This window comes from Ranitomeya imitator, chromosome 3 (genome assembly GCF_032444005.1).
Source record: "Ranitomeya imitator isolate aRanImi1 chromosome 3, aRanImi1.pri, whole genome shotgun sequence".
NCBI lineage: Eukaryota > Metazoa > Chordata > Amphibia > Anura > Dendrobatidae > Ranitomeya > Ranitomeya imitator.
In genome coordinates this window covers 711,235,527-711,254,156 of record NC_091284.1, presented here as the reverse complement: position 1 = coordinate 711,254,156, position 18,630 = coordinate 711,235,527, and the positions used below count along the sequence as shown (strand labels likewise).

The 18,630-nt window shown below is 36.6% G+C and overlaps 1 protein-coding gene across 2 annotated transcripts in view; it reads right to left on the bottom strand.

Annotated features, from left to right (window-relative positions):
- Window positions 1-18,630, bottom strand: part of COL2A1 (collagen type II alpha 1 chain) — a 59,436-nt gene that overhangs the window by 15,944 nt on the left and 24,862 nt on the right. For both annotated transcript variants that reach the window (XM_069758674.1, XM_069758675.1), the window contains 19 exons: window positions 17,738-17,782; window positions 17,426-17,524; window positions 16,134-16,187; window positions 15,495-15,602; window positions 13,865-13,918; window positions 13,407-13,505; window positions 10,824-10,877; window positions 10,521-10,619; window positions 9,691-9,744; window positions 6,649-6,702; window positions 4,924-4,977; window positions 4,771-4,824; window positions 3,587-3,631; window positions 3,228-3,326; window positions 3,014-3,121; window positions 2,661-2,714; window positions 2,137-2,190; window positions 650-703; window positions 415-468 (listed from right to left, as the gene is read on the bottom strand). In XM_069758674.1, coding sequence (XP_069614775.1) covers window positions 415-468; window positions 650-703; window positions 2,137-2,190; window positions 2,661-2,714; window positions 3,014-3,121; window positions 3,228-3,326; window positions 3,587-3,631; window positions 4,771-4,824; window positions 4,924-4,977; window positions 6,649-6,702; window positions 9,691-9,744; window positions 10,521-10,619; window positions 10,824-10,877; window positions 13,407-13,505; window positions 13,865-13,918; window positions 15,495-15,602; window positions 16,134-16,187; window positions 17,426-17,524; window positions 17,738-17,782 — 1,296 coding nt within the window. The remainder of the gene's footprint in view (window positions 1-414; window positions 469-649; window positions 704-2,136; window positions 2,191-2,660; window positions 2,715-3,013; window positions 3,122-3,227; window positions 3,327-3,586; window positions 3,632-4,770; window positions 4,825-4,923; window positions 4,978-6,648; window positions 6,703-9,690; window positions 9,745-10,520; window positions 10,620-10,823; window positions 10,878-13,406; window positions 13,506-13,864; window positions 13,919-15,494; window positions 15,603-16,133; window positions 16,188-17,425; window positions 17,525-17,737; window positions 17,783-18,630) is intronic.

Sequence of the window (18,630 nt, the reverse complement as noted above, 5' to 3'; positions counted from 1 at the left end):
TATTGGAAAATGGCACCATTTTTTTTGTACAAACTTTTGATTTTTTTTACCACCTAAATAAAATAGAACCTATACATGTTCGGTGTCTACAAACTCATAATGACCTGGAGAATCATAATGGCAGGTGAGTTTTAGCATTTAGCAAACATGGTAAAAAAAAATTGTGGAATTGCACTTTTTTTGCAATTTCAACGCACTTAGAATTTTCTTCCCAGTTCCCAGCACATGATATGACAAAATGGTGTTGTTCAAAAGTAAAACTTGTCCTGCAAAAACAAGCCCTTACATGGCCATATTGATGGGAAAATAAAAAAGTTATGGCTCTGGCAAAAAGGGGAGCAAAATATGGAAACGCAAAAATGGAAATATCCCTGGTCGGTAAGGGATTAATGTACTAAATGTCATTTTACTTACAGGTGGACCAGCAAAACCAGCAGGGCCAGGTGGACCAGTCTCTCCACGATCACCCTAGAGGAAGAGAAAATCATGTATAAACAATCCAAAAAGAATCAACTTTATTGTTAACCTGTTTTCTAATACCAAATAATAACAGAACAATTGGCTGAATTGTAATTGTGATACTATCCTTTCTATAAAGAAAGCACCAGAATACTAATAATAAAATATTCTAAAAGAAAAATGTACTTACAGGAGCACCACGGGCGCCAACGATACCAACTGCACCTGGAGGACCAGATTCTCCCTATAACAGATAAAGAAACAACAATTGATTTCCTCAGTCCACAAAATCTACAAAAAAAAGAAGGTAATAATACGATCAGTATTATGTATACTAGATTGCTTTGCTTTTGTTTTAGTTTTCTTTTGCTTTTTAATATTTATGTTCCATCATTTCTGTTTCATAGAAGAGTCTGATGGACTGTATATGGACTCGGTGATAAGGTTCACATACTTTATAATGCATTGGTTATAATATAAGTGACAAATGACTGTGCTTAAAAGGGGTGTACATCAGAAATGAACACAAATCCTTTTTTTCTAATATTTTTTTATTTTGTGATTGTACAGTTTTTATATGTATTCTCTCTACGTGGTTTGGGGGCCGTCATCTTGCTTGTGCTTTGCTTCTGTTACCAGCATTTACAGATGCTTTATAATTTATCAACTACATGAACCATAACCAGCAATATTCTGGGGCATTTCTTGATTTTTTATGGGAAAGCTTTCTAGGCATGCTCAGTGATCTGCGCAGAGATCATTATACAGAGAGGTGAGCTCTGAACATCACCTATTTTGAATGGAAGTCTATATATAGTTCTTACATATACATCTGAGGATATATTCTTTTTTAGGTAACTAAATACCATGCATTTTCTACTCTCTAAATTTTTTATATATTCTTTCTGATTATAAAGAAAGATTTGCTTCTTTGAGAATAGACCTGGCTAGTTATAGAGCCAACAGAACCTGGTAATACCAGCTTTACTATTTTACTTACAAGACAAGTTAACGCTTTGCAGAACATATTGGTTCTCAGAATACAGAATACAAAAATAACAAGTTTTGATTAGCGAATTCTGAAACAAAATACCTGTCCTCTCTGTAAGACTCATCTCATGGAATAGGCGACCAAACACACTAATGTATTATATGAACATCCAGAGTGGCGTAACTTGAAGTTTATGGGCCTCAATGCAAAAGCTCTAACAGGGCCTCCACCTATTGCAAAGTCTTCAACAGCAATGAGCTTTTCATTTGGGCCAAAGGGACCTTATGGGCCCCCTAGACTCAAAGGCCCTGCTGCGTTTGCAACCCCTACACCTATTATAGTTACACCCCTGAACATCACATTCATTTCAATGAGAACTGTAATGTCTAATTTGCCCTGAGATGGTGTTACAGGGAAATTGAATTTGCTATGAATTCCTCCACAGCTTCCATCTAATTGGTAGCGTTTCCAGCAATGGGACACCCTTTGGTTATTTTATCATTTAGGACACTTCGGTCATTTATTATCTATAAGAAAGGTCTCATGCATTACCAATAAGACCTTATACTTAGCAGTATTTCTCCAATGTTTTCTATTAGTGTGGGATATTTAATATTGTTGAGTTGTTGGTAGAACAGTCTGGAAAAAAATAAATATAAATATTGTACAGATAAAATGGTACATACCTTCTCACCATTAGGACCAGAAGGACCAGGTGGACCAATTGGACCAGTCAAACCCTGCAAAGAAATCAAAATTTGAATGGTTGAATAGGAAAGTTCTAGACCTTCTTCCTATACCAGCTCGATTAATGAACATCCAATACCCTTTACTACTGCTTTTTGTGGTAATGTTATAATTATTTCACACTTAATATAGACATAAGAGTCTACATGTATCATGAAATGAGTGCTAAACGTTCAGTTAAGCTCTGCTATACATGGCTGTAGACAACTAACCCTCTCATCTCAGTTATCTAACCACTGAACCCTACACTTACTAAAAATGACCTTACCATTGGACAAGTAAGTCTTAATTATACGGCCTTCTACAGTTTAGAAATGTAGATCGTTCTCTAACTAAACAGAGCCCAACCACAGCACATGAGCCTGATATAGTCCCATGCCCTTTATAATATTTATACATAAGACAATGTTGGCTTCGAGAGGATTTTTATCATAAACAGATTGTAGTGATATGTTATACATACTCTAGAACCATCTTTTCCGGGAGCACCTTCTGGACCCTTTTCACCAGTGTCACCCTATTTGAAAAGAAAGCATAATTATGAATATCTTAAGAATATTTGCGCTGTGATCTTATCAAATATGATAATCAATGTTAGATCTAGAAATTACGCATTTCACAAAGAGCTTGGAATGATGGCCTGATAATGTTATCCAAGTGTATGTTCATTTATGAAAAGATTATTGGTTTATGATCGGTTCAGTAAACGTTTCAGCCAATTGCAACATCATAAATTTGGCTATTGGTAAATTATGTTAGATATACCGTAATCTAAAAAGCTACATGGGGAGTGGAAAATTAAATAACTTCACTTACTCTGTCACCTTTAGGTCCTGAAATACCAGATGTTCCTCTTTCTCCAGGCATACCTTGAAGACCAGGTGGACCTTGAGCACCATTTGGACCAGTTGGGCCACCAGCACCCTACAAGGCATATACATGACACATAACCAAAAAGTTCAAACATGTTGTTAGGCCATGTATACTGCCATCTCTAGAAATGTGGATGTATATTTTAAATTCATCCTACCTTAGGACCATCAGTACCAGGAGTACCAGGAATACCACGAGGACCTTGGAGACCTTGAGGACCTGAGGAGCCACGTTCTCCTGGGAAACCACGTTCACCCTAAAGTAAAGTGGTAAAAATGATCAACTGATTGACAATAATTTTAAATTACGCACAAGTGCAAAAACTACTAGTGGATGATCTTTATGGTTTATTTTGCATTTATTTTTTATTATTGTAAGTTTTTGTAATTAGTTATAGATATATGCATTTTAAAAGTATCCATGTATTTTTACCTATAGATTTAACGTAAATTTATGCATATGTTTATTTCTAAATTACATAATATTCTGAAGAAAAATGAAGTCATCAATACTTACTCTGGGACCAACAAGACCTGGGGCACCGCCTTCTCCTGGAACACCCTAAAAGAGGAGAAAGAAAGTGATAATAAGTTTTTTAATGTTGAGATATAATTTCCTTGGAGAACACTACATATGCTATGAGTCCCCTTTATCCAACTTGGCGCTCTCCTCAAAGACAAATTATTCATTTTACCAACCAAGTCAACATTGACTTTTAGGATTGCTATATCCAATAGGTGGCCCTAGAATCCAATCATTTTCTTCTATTAAAAGGCTATTTGCTAAATAAAATTTATGTAATAATTTGGCACAGTGAAAACAGTGCCTGAGCATAAAAGGAAGCTGCATAAATAGCTAGAAATTGAACAAATTCCTTTATTTTAGCTGGGAAAAACTACGTAGTTCATTGGACTATTTTGACCAAAATATTAAATAATGTGACTATATCTGCTTCAGTTATGCTTGCCATAACCAATATACATATGAAAAAGTTCACCTGTATTGTGAATATTGTTATGATAATATTGCATCTGCTACTGTCTTACTTTGATCTCATATGAATTAGATTCTAAGCATCACACTTTATATGTGGACTTTTATTCTAAGGCTGGGTTCACACTTCATTATGGGCGTCCGTTAGACGGACTACATTACACCGCGGCATAAACGCGGTGTAACGTAGTCTGTTAAGGCCGCCATTCCTATGTCGGACGCATCGCTAGCGCACGCCCACAATGGGCGAGCGCTAGGGATGTGCCGTCATTGAGTGACGGACCCTGAGACGCGGGCTGCAGCGTTTCCGGGTCCGTCACTGCTAGCGCAGATAGAGCTAGCAGATGCTTTATCTGCGCTAGCGATGTGACAAGTCGGCACTTGCGTCAACAGCAGCCCGCTAACGTATGTGTTGAACGGGCTGCTGTTAACGCAGTGTGAACCCAGCCTAAGCCAAACACAGTACAAAAATAATGATACATAAGGAAAAGACCCGCTAATGATAGTCTCGACTACATGATAATTGTTTTCACTTTGACTTGATTCTTATAATATCAAGAGATTATTAGCTGTCGTCATAACAGTTTTTTTACGTCATCATCTTTACTTTGTTGTTTTGTTTCGACTACGACTTTAACCGTTTACAACTATAATACACTTCCGTAAAACAATCGACAGTTGGCTTCAGAAATACACATTTTGCTCACCTGATCACCTGGTTTGCCTCCCTCACCAGGAGGACCTGGGGGACCTGGAAGACCCTGGTAAACAAGAGAAATAAATAATATTTTAGCATTGCATTACACAAGGAAAAGACTACTGAGGAACACACATTAATGTTACAGCACTGACTACCATACCTGGAAGCCAGATGGGCCAGGAGGACCTTGTTCGCCTCTCTCACCAGCAGGCCCCTGTAAAAGAAACAATATTAATATCCTGAGAAATAAATTGAAGGCATACAGTAAGTCAGTAATATGCAGGCAATATAGGCAGTAATTGACTTACCTGTCAAAAGTTGTGTACCATAGTTTATAATAGAATATAATGTACTACTAGCAATACTACCAATAATCTGGTCATAGACCAACAAACTCGGAAGGCATTTTTAGGTACAAGTCACAGGTATATTTCTATAGACTGACTTAATATTATAGCATCTATTCACCAGAACTTGCATTTTGATATAAAGACATATTGCTCCCTATATACGAGTATCAAGCATCAGGACGCCCCCTGAAGAAGCACATTGTGAAACGCGCGTTGGGGTCCACTCTCCCTCGTCCCAGTACAGGTTGGTCTCATTGTGTCTCCATATGTTTAATTAGCCACTTTGGCTTTTACAGGTTAGGGTCTTTTGCTATCCACTGTGGATTGACATCTGGCTTAGTAGTTATATTCTATGTATGAGAGCACTGATTAACTGATATTTGTATAATTTCACATATGCTTTGTAGGTCTGCTGACCATGTAAAAATTAATGCACTAAGCACTTTATACAATTTGATGCACAATTTTCTTATCTCTGTGCTCCTTTTTCATATATTGACCCTGAATAGACAGTTATAGACTTGTGTACCAACCAACCATGCTGGACCTGGCACCACGGTGTTGCCGCCTTTTGAAATTTAAATTTTAATGGTACTTTTTGCCTTTTTATATTTTGTATTCTATGTATTATTTATTTATGTAATAAATTTGAATATTTCATTTTTAATACTGCTCTATTATCCATTTGTTATTTGGTTATATGACTTATTATAGTATCTATTCACCAGAACTTGCATTTTGATATAAAGACATATTGCTCCCTATATACGAGTATCAAGCATGAGGATTCCAAATTCATGTCTTACGATTTTAGCATATAGTTGTGAAGTTATAAGAATGATGGACACAAATGTTTTTCCAATGCTCACAGCTAATTTGACCAATGGATGAAGTGACTGATGCTTAGCAATGAGCATGTGCAAATGTAACACATGATCAATCACTTGAGCAGACTTCTTATTGCAGTATGTCTCATGGTTTAGAATAGCAAACTTACTAATGTGTTTGAGTCTAGGAATGAAATGCTTCAAGTTTTAGGACTATTTATTATGTGTTTAAAAAAAAAGTATATATATATATAACCATTGAAATGGGGGTCTGGTTTCATGAAGAAGAGGCGTGTATTTACTGAAAAGGTGAGAGACAAATTTCAATAAAAATGTAGGTTCAAAGTGGAGACACAAAGTAGGGTAATCGAGGAGTGTCTTAAGAGGCGCTATACTTATCATCCACTGTGATTTATCAGGCACATTTCCAGACTGTCTACTCTAAGGCGCCACTGTCTAACTATAGGGCAAAGTTATTAAATCCTCCCCAGTGTTTCAAAGCCAAGTCTCCTCTTTTCCAAAATATTACACCAATGTTCCCTCAAAGCTATAATTCACACTGTCCTCCATGTTAAAAGCACAGCGTGAGTGCAGTATGCACACCCTGGAGACATGCCGGGTGCGGTACATGTACCGCAGTTTGAGAACCCCGAGTCCGCAGCAAATTATATGTGTTTGAAAACAAGGCAGACATAAATCTTTACTTACAGCTGGACCATTTGGACCTTGAGAACCAGTTTCACCATCTTTTCCGGGCAGACCCTAAAACAGAGAGATATTGTTTTATCAGTTTTACATTTTTGTATCTGTATTTAAATATAACAGAGAAAGTATTAAAAAAAAATCTGTTTATATTTTTACAATTATTCACTTTAGATGTACTGGGTTATATACAAATGTGAGGGGGTTTAGCGATACATAATAGCAAGATTATAACGGTACTATGAAAGTCCTAGCTGTGTAATTTCACAAAAAGCTGTCCACCAAGGGCTGCATCTGGGAGGGCGGCATGTCCAGTCTAACAAGTGAAAGGGAGCTTAACATGGGCTCCGCCTGCCTCCGCATTGCAAGGGAGGGTCAACTGTTCCACCAGTGCTTGGGCTGGTGAGTGAGTGAGGGGAGGAAACCTGCCTGGCCCCGCTCCCCTCCAATGTGTGTTAACCATGCCCCCTCGGGCTCTTCCCATCGCACCACAGTCAGCTTTGAATCTCCTTCCAGAAGCCAGAAGAGGGAAGGAGAAAAATGGAGAATAAATGAAGTGGCAGATCCAGAGAGAACGAAAGAGAAAATGAGCAGCGAGTGGAGGAAACAGATAGATGGATAGAGACTTAAAAAAGGATGGGGAGAAAAGAATCAGGAAAAGGGATCAGAAGGAGGTGAGGGAAGTTAAGGATCAAAAGAATTACACTACTGTATGAGCTGATACTATTTAATAGGTAGGGAAACACTTTTGTGGCAGGAACTACCCTGTGTTTAGTTTTAGTTTCATAGTACAATAGATTTGCCTAATACTAACTACATATTAATGTCAGCCACAAATATAACCACCAGTTATCACACTCGTTTGTCATATATTTTAAGTTATTTAAAAGGGTATCTGTCAGCAGGTTTTTGATACCTCATCTGAGAGCAGCCCGATGTAGACAATGAGAAGCTGAATGCAACGATGTTTAGTTCTTAGATTTGGCATGAAGCAGAGCTGAGGAAGCTAACCCCGCCCACACCAGGCTCTCCATGTACAAAGTCCATAGACAGTGAGGAGCCTATCACAGGAAGGGGAGTGTCAGACTAGAATACAAGTGCTGCTGTGTCCCAGCAATGATAAGCTACTGGTGCTAAAACAATCATTGTAAGAAAAAAAACAAGTATGGATAGGCATTGCTGAATTCTGCCCTTTAACCCCCGCTTCATGTTGTCCTCAGATTACATAGCAAAATCCTGCTGACAGATTCCCTTTAAAGAGTAACTAAATTTTCTTTCTTAGTTTCCTTATTTAGCAGCCTCTTGAATTTTTTGCTGATCAGTGGGGGTCCTGGTCATGAGACCACTATGAATCTCACAATAGACTCCCGAGAAGTGCACAGCTCAGCAGACAGGAATGCATATATCATGTCTGACCGAAAGTCTATTACTTGATTGTTGAGGGTCTCAGGACATGGAATGCATCTGATCTGCAGGCAATTCAAGTGTCAGTTAAATATGAAGAATCAGGAAGAACGTTTTGGTAGCTTGTTTAAAAAATATTGTTCTCGGCAGCACATTGCTCTGTCTAACAAGTAATGAGCTGCCGATAACATGATGTTTTATGCACAAAGAATGATCTTCTACTGATCGTTCTGTGCTCATGGGAAGTGTGGTTTGCTTGTCTAAACAGACAATTAAATGACCAGCAATTGCCTCAAACCTTTATCTATCGCCATTGGCTGGTGTACGAACATTTTGTACAAACAGGAGGAAACTGTTTGGATAGTTTGGATAAGCAAATTATTATGTATACAGTTTGTATTTGGTAAGTGCACACAGGGCATTTTTTCTGCTTTTTTTTCTGCAGCAAAACCTGATATTCTTGGCAGGAAAGAAGCTGCGTCAAAAACACAGGTTTTGTTGCGTTTTTGTTGAGTTTTTTGCTGCATATGTGGTGCATTTTTTGGTGCGTTTTTTTTCTCTTTGTCTATGCTAATGTCCTTGAATTTTCAACCGCAAAAACACAGCAAATAATGATACCTGCGTTTTTGCTACGTTTTTTCAACACCCATTCAAGTCAATGGATGAAAAACGCTGAAAAAACGCAGCAAAAACGCTGAAAGAAGTGACATGCTCTCTGTTCAAAAAACACCGCAAAGCACAAAATACTGATCACACAAAAAAACCAATGTGTGTGCATGAGATTTCTGAAATTTCATAGGCTTTGCTGGTTCTGTAAAAAGCAGCTGAAAATTAGAACTTACCCTTAGCATGTATACAGGTATGTACTTCACTTATATGATTCTTTCTTAAATTGTTTGGTCTATTAATTATGTCCCTCACTTCATAGGATAGTATTCTACTTCTATTTGTGGCTGTTTGGAGAAAATATGTTGATGCTCTGCTATATCATGGCTAATATCTATTTACACACAGACTCAATAGGAATGGTTAATTTAAAGGCAGTCTACCAGCTCCAAAATCTGTATCAAAGTCCTACAGGTCCTTGTAGAGAATCTCGTGCTGGAAAGAGACATGCCTTTAAGTATCAATATCCACTGGATAGTTGTTTTTTTTTTAGAGAAAACTACAAATGAGATGCTCAATGCACCATATGTAGGTTCAGAAAATCCAGGACACCCGTACACCAACATAGAGCAGCGATGGGAGTGCTCTGCGCTATGTGGCCCTGCCCACAAGGAGCTGAACATCTAATTTGCAAATAAACATAAAGCATATTTTCTCAAAAACTATCCAGCGGATCTTGAAACAAAATGTATGCCTCCTCCTAGCGCAAGATTCCCAACAGAGTAACCTTGATAACGATTTTAGAGCTGACAGACTGCCTTTAATTTTTTGATTTATTTTTGTCTGTATTCTTTTTTTACTAACGGGCGGCTCCATTTCAAGTTACAGATAGCGAGATATACACCTTATCTAGTAAAGGAAAATAGTCTGTGGTTCTATATCAGGTCTTCTTAAGTGAATATAAATGAATAGAATTCTAGGAATTATTAAAGAAACATTGTGCTTTAAAGTGTATTACATGCAAAGTAAAATGCTTACTCTTAGACCAGGAGCACCGAGCAATCCTTTCTCACCAGGCTTGCCAGCTTCACCCTAAAAAGAAGGAAAAATGTGTTATAGTTAATAGATAACGGTATATTGTGAAAGCAAGTCAGTATAATATACCGTAATTATGCATATATTATATATTATTATTTATTATTATAGCGCCATTTATTCCATGGCGCTTTACATGTGAGGAGGGGTATACATAATAAAAAAAAGTACAATAATCTTGAACAATACAAGTCACGACTGGTACAGGAGGAGAGAGGACCCTGCCCGCGAGGGCTCACAATCTACAAGGGATACTGCATATAAATATATATATATACACATATATAAAAGAATTTGTATAATTTTGAAGAATACATAGTATTGGGGGTATCTAACATATATGTAACTATGTTCTATGATATTATTCTGGATCTGTATCCATAATGGAGCTGAGAAGATGACGTAGGTAAAAACCTTAATGAACGTTATTGTCAGTATTGGCTCATGCCATTTGAGCCACCATTACAATCCGGCAATTTCCCTTCACATGCTGTAATTGTGGAGAGGGGAACTGCTTGGGAATTTCACATAACGTACAGATATTGATTTTAGGGCTTGAATCTTCTCATGACCCCTATCATATATTTTCTCCATATCTTTCCCTATAAGACTATACAAAATCTGAATATCAATCCACTATGAGAAGATTCATCTCTAGCAATTCTTCGAGATATTGTTTGTATCACAACTTTTTAGGGACGAACGAGATATACATTTTATGAATATTACAGGATGGAAAATTGGCAGATAATAGCAGATAAATAGAGTCTTACATTGGCACCCTTGGGTCCTGGGAAACCCATAACGCCAGGCTGACCACGGGCACCCTGAGGGCCAGGAGGTCCAGGACGACCATCTTCACCAGAAGCACCCTGAAGGGATAAAAACAAGTCTTTATTTTTGTACCATAATATAAATACCGTTTAGTTTATTACTACTTTAAGCTTCATCTTTATCCGCAACCTATGGGATCGTATCGATGATCCCAACATTGTATGTGATTTGTAACACATCCATAATGGATAAAACAGATGTAAATAAATCATAACAGCAAATATAATATTAAATAAACTGACCGTTGCACCAACTTTTCCTTGAGGACCGGCATCACCGGGGCGACCAGTGAGACCCTGTGGGGAAAAAAGATATTTGTTGGTGAACTTGAATCATATTCACACGTACATTCGACTGGTATAAAATTCATGACGACAATGGCTGACATTTACTATTTGGGAAGGCGTAAACTGCGCCTTCTTTTGGGCAATTATAATATTGATTTTCACCAAAAAGAACAGACATGTGCTGCCTCACCATCCTGGTGTAGAGAAAAAGAGAAGTGATTTGGTGAGTCCAAAAATGTGCCAGATTTATTATCGGCATGTGACAATTTTTGGTTTTGAGTTAATGGTGTAAAGGTAGATAAATTACGGACAAAATGAACCAAATTTGTCACAGTGTACGCCACCGCGATCCAGTTGGTACATTTTTCTGGCTTGGCTGATGACTAATTACTGCATTAGACAGCATATGTAAATGAGGGCCAATGTTCATTAGGCACAAGGACAGTTCAGGACCTTGTTTTGCTTTTTATGATTTAGGTGTTATGTCTCCAGAATGTGACCTACACATATGTATACAGGTCAGTGGTGAAGTCTACCCAAAGCAAAACATGAAATGACATCACCCTCCACGACAACTGCGCATGGCTAGATATAAAATACCAGCTGTGACAGGAAGAGTAAAATATTCGTCATATAAATATTAGGACAAGGTGAAGATTAGGTTCTAGGTAATTTGTGACATGTGCCGTATAAAAATGGACAATAACATGTAAAATAAATGTCCTTATTCAGTTCTATAAATGGCCTCAAAAACCTCTTCTAAATACAGTATGTAGTATCTATAGAGTATGTAGTATTTATAGATTATGTAGTAGCTATAGGGTATGGAGTATTAAAACAGTATGTAATACTTGTAGGGTAAGTAGTATTTATAGGGTATGTAGTGTGTATAAGTTATGTAGTACGTGTATTGTAGTAATGTAGTATTTATAGGTTATGTAGTATTTATAGATCATGTAGTATCTATAGAGTATGTAGTATTCATAGATCATGTAGCATTTAAAGGGTATGCAGTATTTATAGATCATGTAGTATCTATAGGGTATGTAGTATTTATAGATCATGTAGTAGCTATAGGGTATGTAGTATTTATAGATCATGTAGTATCTGTAGGGTATGTAATATTCATAGATCATGTAGTATCTATAGGGTATGTAGTATTTATAGATCATGTAGTATCTGTAGGGTATGTAGTATTTATAGATCATGTAGTAGCTATAGAATATGTAGTATTTATAGATCATGTAGCATTTAAAGGGTATGCAGTATTTATAGATCATGTAGTATCTGTAGGGTATGTAATATTCATAGATCATGTAGTATCTATAGGGTATGTAGTATTTATAGATCATGTAGTAGCTATAGAATATGTAGTATTTATAGATCATGTAGCATTTAAAGGGTATGCAGTATTTATAGATCATGTAGTATCTGTAGGGTATGTAATATTCATAGATCATGTAGTATCTATAGGGTATGTAGTATTTATAGATTATGTAGTAGCTATAGGGTATGTAGTATTAAAACAGTATGTAATACTTGTAGGGTAAGTAGTACTTATAGGGTATGTAGTATGTATAAGGTATGTAGTACGTGTATTGTAGTAATGTAGTATTTCTAGATCATGTAGTATCTATAGAGTATGTAGTATTTATAGATCATGTAGTATCTTTAGATTATTTAGTATTTATAGATCATGTAGTATCTATAGAGTATGTATAATTTATAGATCATGTAGTATCTTTAGATTATTTAGTATTTCTAGATCATGTAGTATCTATAGGGTATGTATAATTTATAGATCATGTAGTATCTATAGATTATTTAGTATTTATAGATCATGTAGTATCTATAGTGTATGTCTAATTTATATATCATGTAGTATATTTAGATTATTTAGTATTTATAGATCATGTAGTATCTATAGGGTATGTAGTATTTATAGTGCATGTGGTATCTATAGGGTATGTAATATTTATAGATTATGCAACATCTATAGGGTATGTAATATTTATAGATCATGTAGTATCTATAGGGTATGTAGTATTTATAGATCATGTAGTATCTATAGGGTATGTAGTATTTATAGATTATGTAGTATCTATAGGGTATGTAGTATTTATAGATCATGTAGTATCTATAGGGTATGTAGTATTTATAGATCATGTAGTATCTATAGGGTATGTAGTATTTATAGATCATGTAGTATCTATAGGGTATGTAATATTTATAGATTATGTAGCATCTATAGGGTATGTAGTATTTATAGATCATGTAATATCTGTAGGGTATGTAGTATTTATAGTGCATGTAGTAATAGTAGCTAATATAGTATTTATGGGGATTATAAACTCTATGGAGTATGTAGTGTTTATAGATTACGTAGTATTTATAGGGTATGTAGAATGTATAGGGTGTGTAGTATTATAGTGTATGTAGTATTTTGACCTATGTTTACTGTATGTAAAGACCAAGCTCTATTTTACAGAGAACAAACAGAGACCACAGAGACCAAATGTTCTCTTTTATGTCACTTACTCTAGCACCAGGGAGACCAGGTTCACCAGGACGGCCAGGGTCTCCATTACCTCCTTTTGGACCACCAAGACCAGGGACACCACGATCACCAGGAGCACCCTAAAAGGAAAAGGTAATGATGTTAAGATATTGGTTTAAAAAACCATTAGAGTATTTTTTTTATATAATAACTATTGTGCTATCATTTATATATTTAGATTCTCTTGATAGCATTACCAGTTAATATAATACACCACTTTCAATGAGAGAGTTTTTATTTCAATAGACAAAATTATTTTGATTTTTTTTAGATAATATCTAGTTTATAATTTACATATTGGGTAATCACATATTAAGTAATAATACTAACAGAACCATAATTTACACAAGGTGGTGAGATATTACGTATTAATAATCTCTAATATTATCATAATAATATTAATTATAATATATTTAATATTATATCTATTTCCACACACCTTTGGACCAGCAAGACCATCTTGACCAGGGAAACCACGATTGCCAGGAGCACCCTGATAAGAGACAGAAACACACACTGCTATTACTTTATACCTAATAATGGTCATTTTATTTCTATAGCGCCAACATATTCCACAAAACTTTACAAATGAGCAGAGACATGTATACATGGGTACTACATTTCAGAAAACTAGAGCAGCACGAGAGAAGTCTTGCAGATGGAAGTTGGAAGTTTGGATTATTGAGATTGTTAATCTTTAATCAGTTGCAGAATGAAGAGCACAGGTAGGGTGATAGACAGAGATGAGAGAGATGAAGGGTGGTGCAGAACTGTGGAGAGCTGTGTGAGTGAGGGAAATAAGCTTATATTGAACTCTGTAGCAGATGGGTAACCAGTGCAATGACTGGCACAAGGTGGAGGCATCGGTGTAGCGGCTGGACAGAAATACGACCCTGGGTGCTGCATTCAGGATGGATTGAAGAGGAAAGAGTTTAGTAAGAGGGAGACCGATTAGATGACAGTTGCGGTCATCCAGACGAAAATGAATCAAAGCAACAGTAGGAGTTTTTGCATTTTCAAAGGGGAGAAAATGTCGGATTCTGGAGATGTGTTTAAGATGCAGACAACATGAACAAGCAAGGAATTGGATATAGGGAGTAAAGGAAAGTTCTGAATCAAATATGACCCCAAGAAAGCGAGCATACTGCTTGGAAGCTACGGTTGAACCACCCAAGGTAATTGCAATACAGGTATAGGGAGGTTAGTAAAGGGAGGAAACACAATTTCATGTTAAATGTCAAGACATGCTGCAGAAATGTCACTAGGGTAATTAAAAGACCTTGAGTCTGCAAATGAAGACTTGTGCCAGTATAACTGAGTATTGTTTCTAGGGCGGTAACTTAATAAGAAGCCTGTGTACATTAAGTTTAGGTGCAAACCCACAGAATTGCCCCTATATGTATCATCATATGCATAGTGGTGTAATAAACACATAAGTATGATGTTTGTTTTTGCAAGAGAACATAATGTAAAGCATCATAGGGGCCAATATGCTAGTGCCATATCTAAAAAAAAAAAATATTACCCCAATATTTCACATTTGTATTCTCGTATTTATCCACACTGACTAGTTATTATATAACTAGTTACTGTATTTTTGTTCAGGTATGAAGTGGTGATATCTGAATATGTCTCATTAGTATAGGAAGGGGGTGGTAGATAATTATTATCTATAAATTATGTAATTTATGTGCTGTATTAGGAGTGGTATTCTTCCAATAACTTGAGTCAGTAAGGTTAAAGTATGTAATAAGTGAGATGAGTGAACGTATAGAGTCATTCTATAATATATGAGGCTCCCTTTAGAGTCATATTTTAGGAGTAGAAAGGAGACACCGTAAAGCATGCTGGGTGCTCCACTTGCTATTGGTAGAAGAATACTAAACTTATGATTTGTATTAGAGGGTGAATTATACGAAAGTGTTATCCACCCTGCATACATAGTAGTGTAGTCTAATCCTACCTTATAGGTTTTTTAGATTGGAAGTACTGTACTCTAGCTGCTCTTTTGATGCTGATAGAAAGGTTAGAAGTGTTGGTAATTCAACAATTTGAAGTTTGACACTTACTCTTTCACCAGGTGGACCAAGTGGACCAGCAGCGCCAGGCTCACCACGGGCGCCTCTTTTGCCTTCTTCACCCGCTGGACCAGGAGCACCCTGAGGACCTGATGGTCCCTATAAAACATGATGAAATCTACATCAGTATTGAGCATGGAAGCTTAGTCACAAGATAAATCTTATTTCTTAATTATGTTTCTTGCTTTCCAGGGCTATGCAACTTACCAGCTAAAAAAAAAAAAGATACATGATTATATGAGTAATATGTCTTTGCCCACTACCCAAGAAGTCTGTGGAAATGACTGATCTATGAGTAACACAGTTAGTTATCTGGACTGGCTCTATAGATGAGAGTTGCTAGTAATCTACTAATATCAGTCAATGAATCATTTTTCCATGTATTTCCACTTCAGCTACCAAAAGTGGCTCAATTTTCAACTTATCTCTTAGACAGGTAATTGCAAATACTGTATTTAATGGTATATGTCGTGAATCAAAAATAACATAATTTAATGTGACTTCTTTGTGGAACGTTATTACTGAATTATAGATAGTATTATTGAGGAAATGACATCTTACATGTATTTGGCCATTATTGTGTTCACGGTACGGGGCTACAGGTGTACAAGGAAGCATTTCAATACTTACCAGTTCACCCTTTGGACCTTGTTCACCCTTAAATCCTGCAATACCTGGGTCACCCTACAATAAAAAGAGGTAACATTAGTCATTAATTGTCTTATTGTACTACAAGTGGTGCAGGTGCTCAATTCCTTCTGCATAGCCTAAGTAACACTTAACCTCTTCTTATTTTTATGTTTAGCCAAACATTATCCTACTCTGTACTGATGAAGGGCAAGAACCCTGAAACAGTGCTCTCTACAGATATGGCTAATATGAATTAATTTGCTTATTTTCCCCATGGAGCACTGTCTGGTGAAAAGCGCTTTGAAGGAAGATTCATTGAAATGAATTTGTTGCAACTGTCAGTCACCGTGAGCCACCAGAAGAGTTGTACTCCATTTTTTGATTGGGGTACAATTTTAATTTTTGTTGTAATTTAGTTCACTTTTTGGGTGTAAGTTGGGATAAATTTATCAGGTGTGGTTGGCCACAGTATACTAAATGCCGCGCTTTTCTATAAGTTGCTGGCCCGAACTGACTTACGAATTGAGCAAAAATTTGGAGACATTTCAAGCCGTTTTACACTTCAAAACTGGCATAGACTGCTTGATGAATCAAAGCCATAGAGGCCAAATCATCAAGATTGGCCTAGTGCACGCTCCTGCTACCCCAGTGTTGTTTGAGTACAAGGTGCAGAAGTCATTTAGGCACATAATGAAATCTGAGTGACCTGCACCTCAACAGAAATGTTATTCCAGTTAGTGACTGGAGTATTATTTCTGCCATTCAAAGTGCTGGCACTTTTAATGAATTTAATGACCGAGCCCCCGCCCCACACAGCAATGCCCATTTAGGAAGAGTTAATTCAAACTGAAAACTCCAAAACCCATAAACTTTTTTGACCAACACAGAAATTTATTGACTATTTAAAAAGCTTTTGCAACACTTTTCTGGAGTAAACGTTTTGATGACTTGGCCCTAAAGTCTCTTCAATAATAGATAGCAGCGACCTTTATCTTACTCACCCACATATAATATGTAGCGTACAATTAATGGAAGGAACCCAATGCCATAAAGAGCATGGATTCTCAATATTTACTAGTCCAACACGCTCATTTGCTATGTCAATTATTCAACATCACCTCCACTCATACTAACAGATATTCTTTCTGACCATTTAATATTCATGAGTTATTCATCAAAAGGCTACTGAAAAGTTATTGGTATGGTCTAAAGATGGTCTAAAGATCTTCCATATTCATATTATTAGTCACTAACAGCGTCCAAAGAGAACAAAGCAAGTAGAGATCACTTACCTGTTGACCTTTTGGACCAAGAGGGCCAGTGGCACCCTGTGGCCCGGGTGGACCACGTGGGCCAGGGAAACCAGGAGCGCCAGCAATACCAGGACCACCCTGTAGAATGACGCAAACGAAGAAATTGTATTATCTGAATGCAATTGATACATAATTGATAACATCTCAAATATATTGTGCAACTTTCAGAAATGTTTATTAATTATAGTATTAAAGGGTCTTTCTAACAAGAAGCATATACTGTATTAGGGGCGAAGGATCTGACATGTTATTATAATAAAGTTCTAGAATAATTGTAGACTAGTTACTTACAGTTGAACCTTTAGCTCCGGGAATACCATCAGTACCAGGGTTACCCTATAACAATGGAAGAAAACAAAGAGTTAATATAATACATTATATAATGGTAGGTATGGATATAATTCTGCAATACCAGATGGACAAAGCTTTATGTGTTACTCAGGGGAGATGATGGTAGCAGGTTTATGATTTGGGGGTGACATAAGCTAAATATTTTACCTCTTATGATCGTGAAAAATCATTATGAGAAACAGAATAAAACGTTGGTGAATGAATAGAGAATAGAATGGAGTAAATGTAGATTATTATACAGGGAACGGGATACGTTATTTTACCTTGTGATAATATCACATTATGTAATCTCTAGTAAATATCTATTGCTTGTGGGTCATGTAGTACATGTAGCTGCAGTACCACTCATGACCAGTAGGCCGAATGAACCCTTTTAGTCATTGGTAGAGCTTTGACTAGTGACTTAGAGAAAAGATAAGGCTAGTGTTTTTGGGAACAAAAGCGTGATTAAAAAGCCCACAATATAGTGTAAACCTGACAAACGTAGTCAAAATCATTTTTTTCTACTCCCTCTAGCCCATTTTAGTTTAGTTAATGCTTCCAGATACATCCAAGTACAAGTTTTGGCAATTCAGGTTTCTACGTCCTGTGGAATCCACTGTATAAATGGGATCCTAGCCTAAGATTCGAGGGATTTACAGATTCCCACCGAAGTATTTACTTTTATACATTTGCAAGATAATATTTCTTAAGATTAAGAACTTTTCTTCCACATTCGCTCCCTCTGTACCATATAAAAGTTTGGCCAATCGTTGGTGACCTACACGGAAACGATCTGAATCATTCTGAATTGGCCAATCTAGATATTTGATTTGTCAAACAGATCCTTTAAG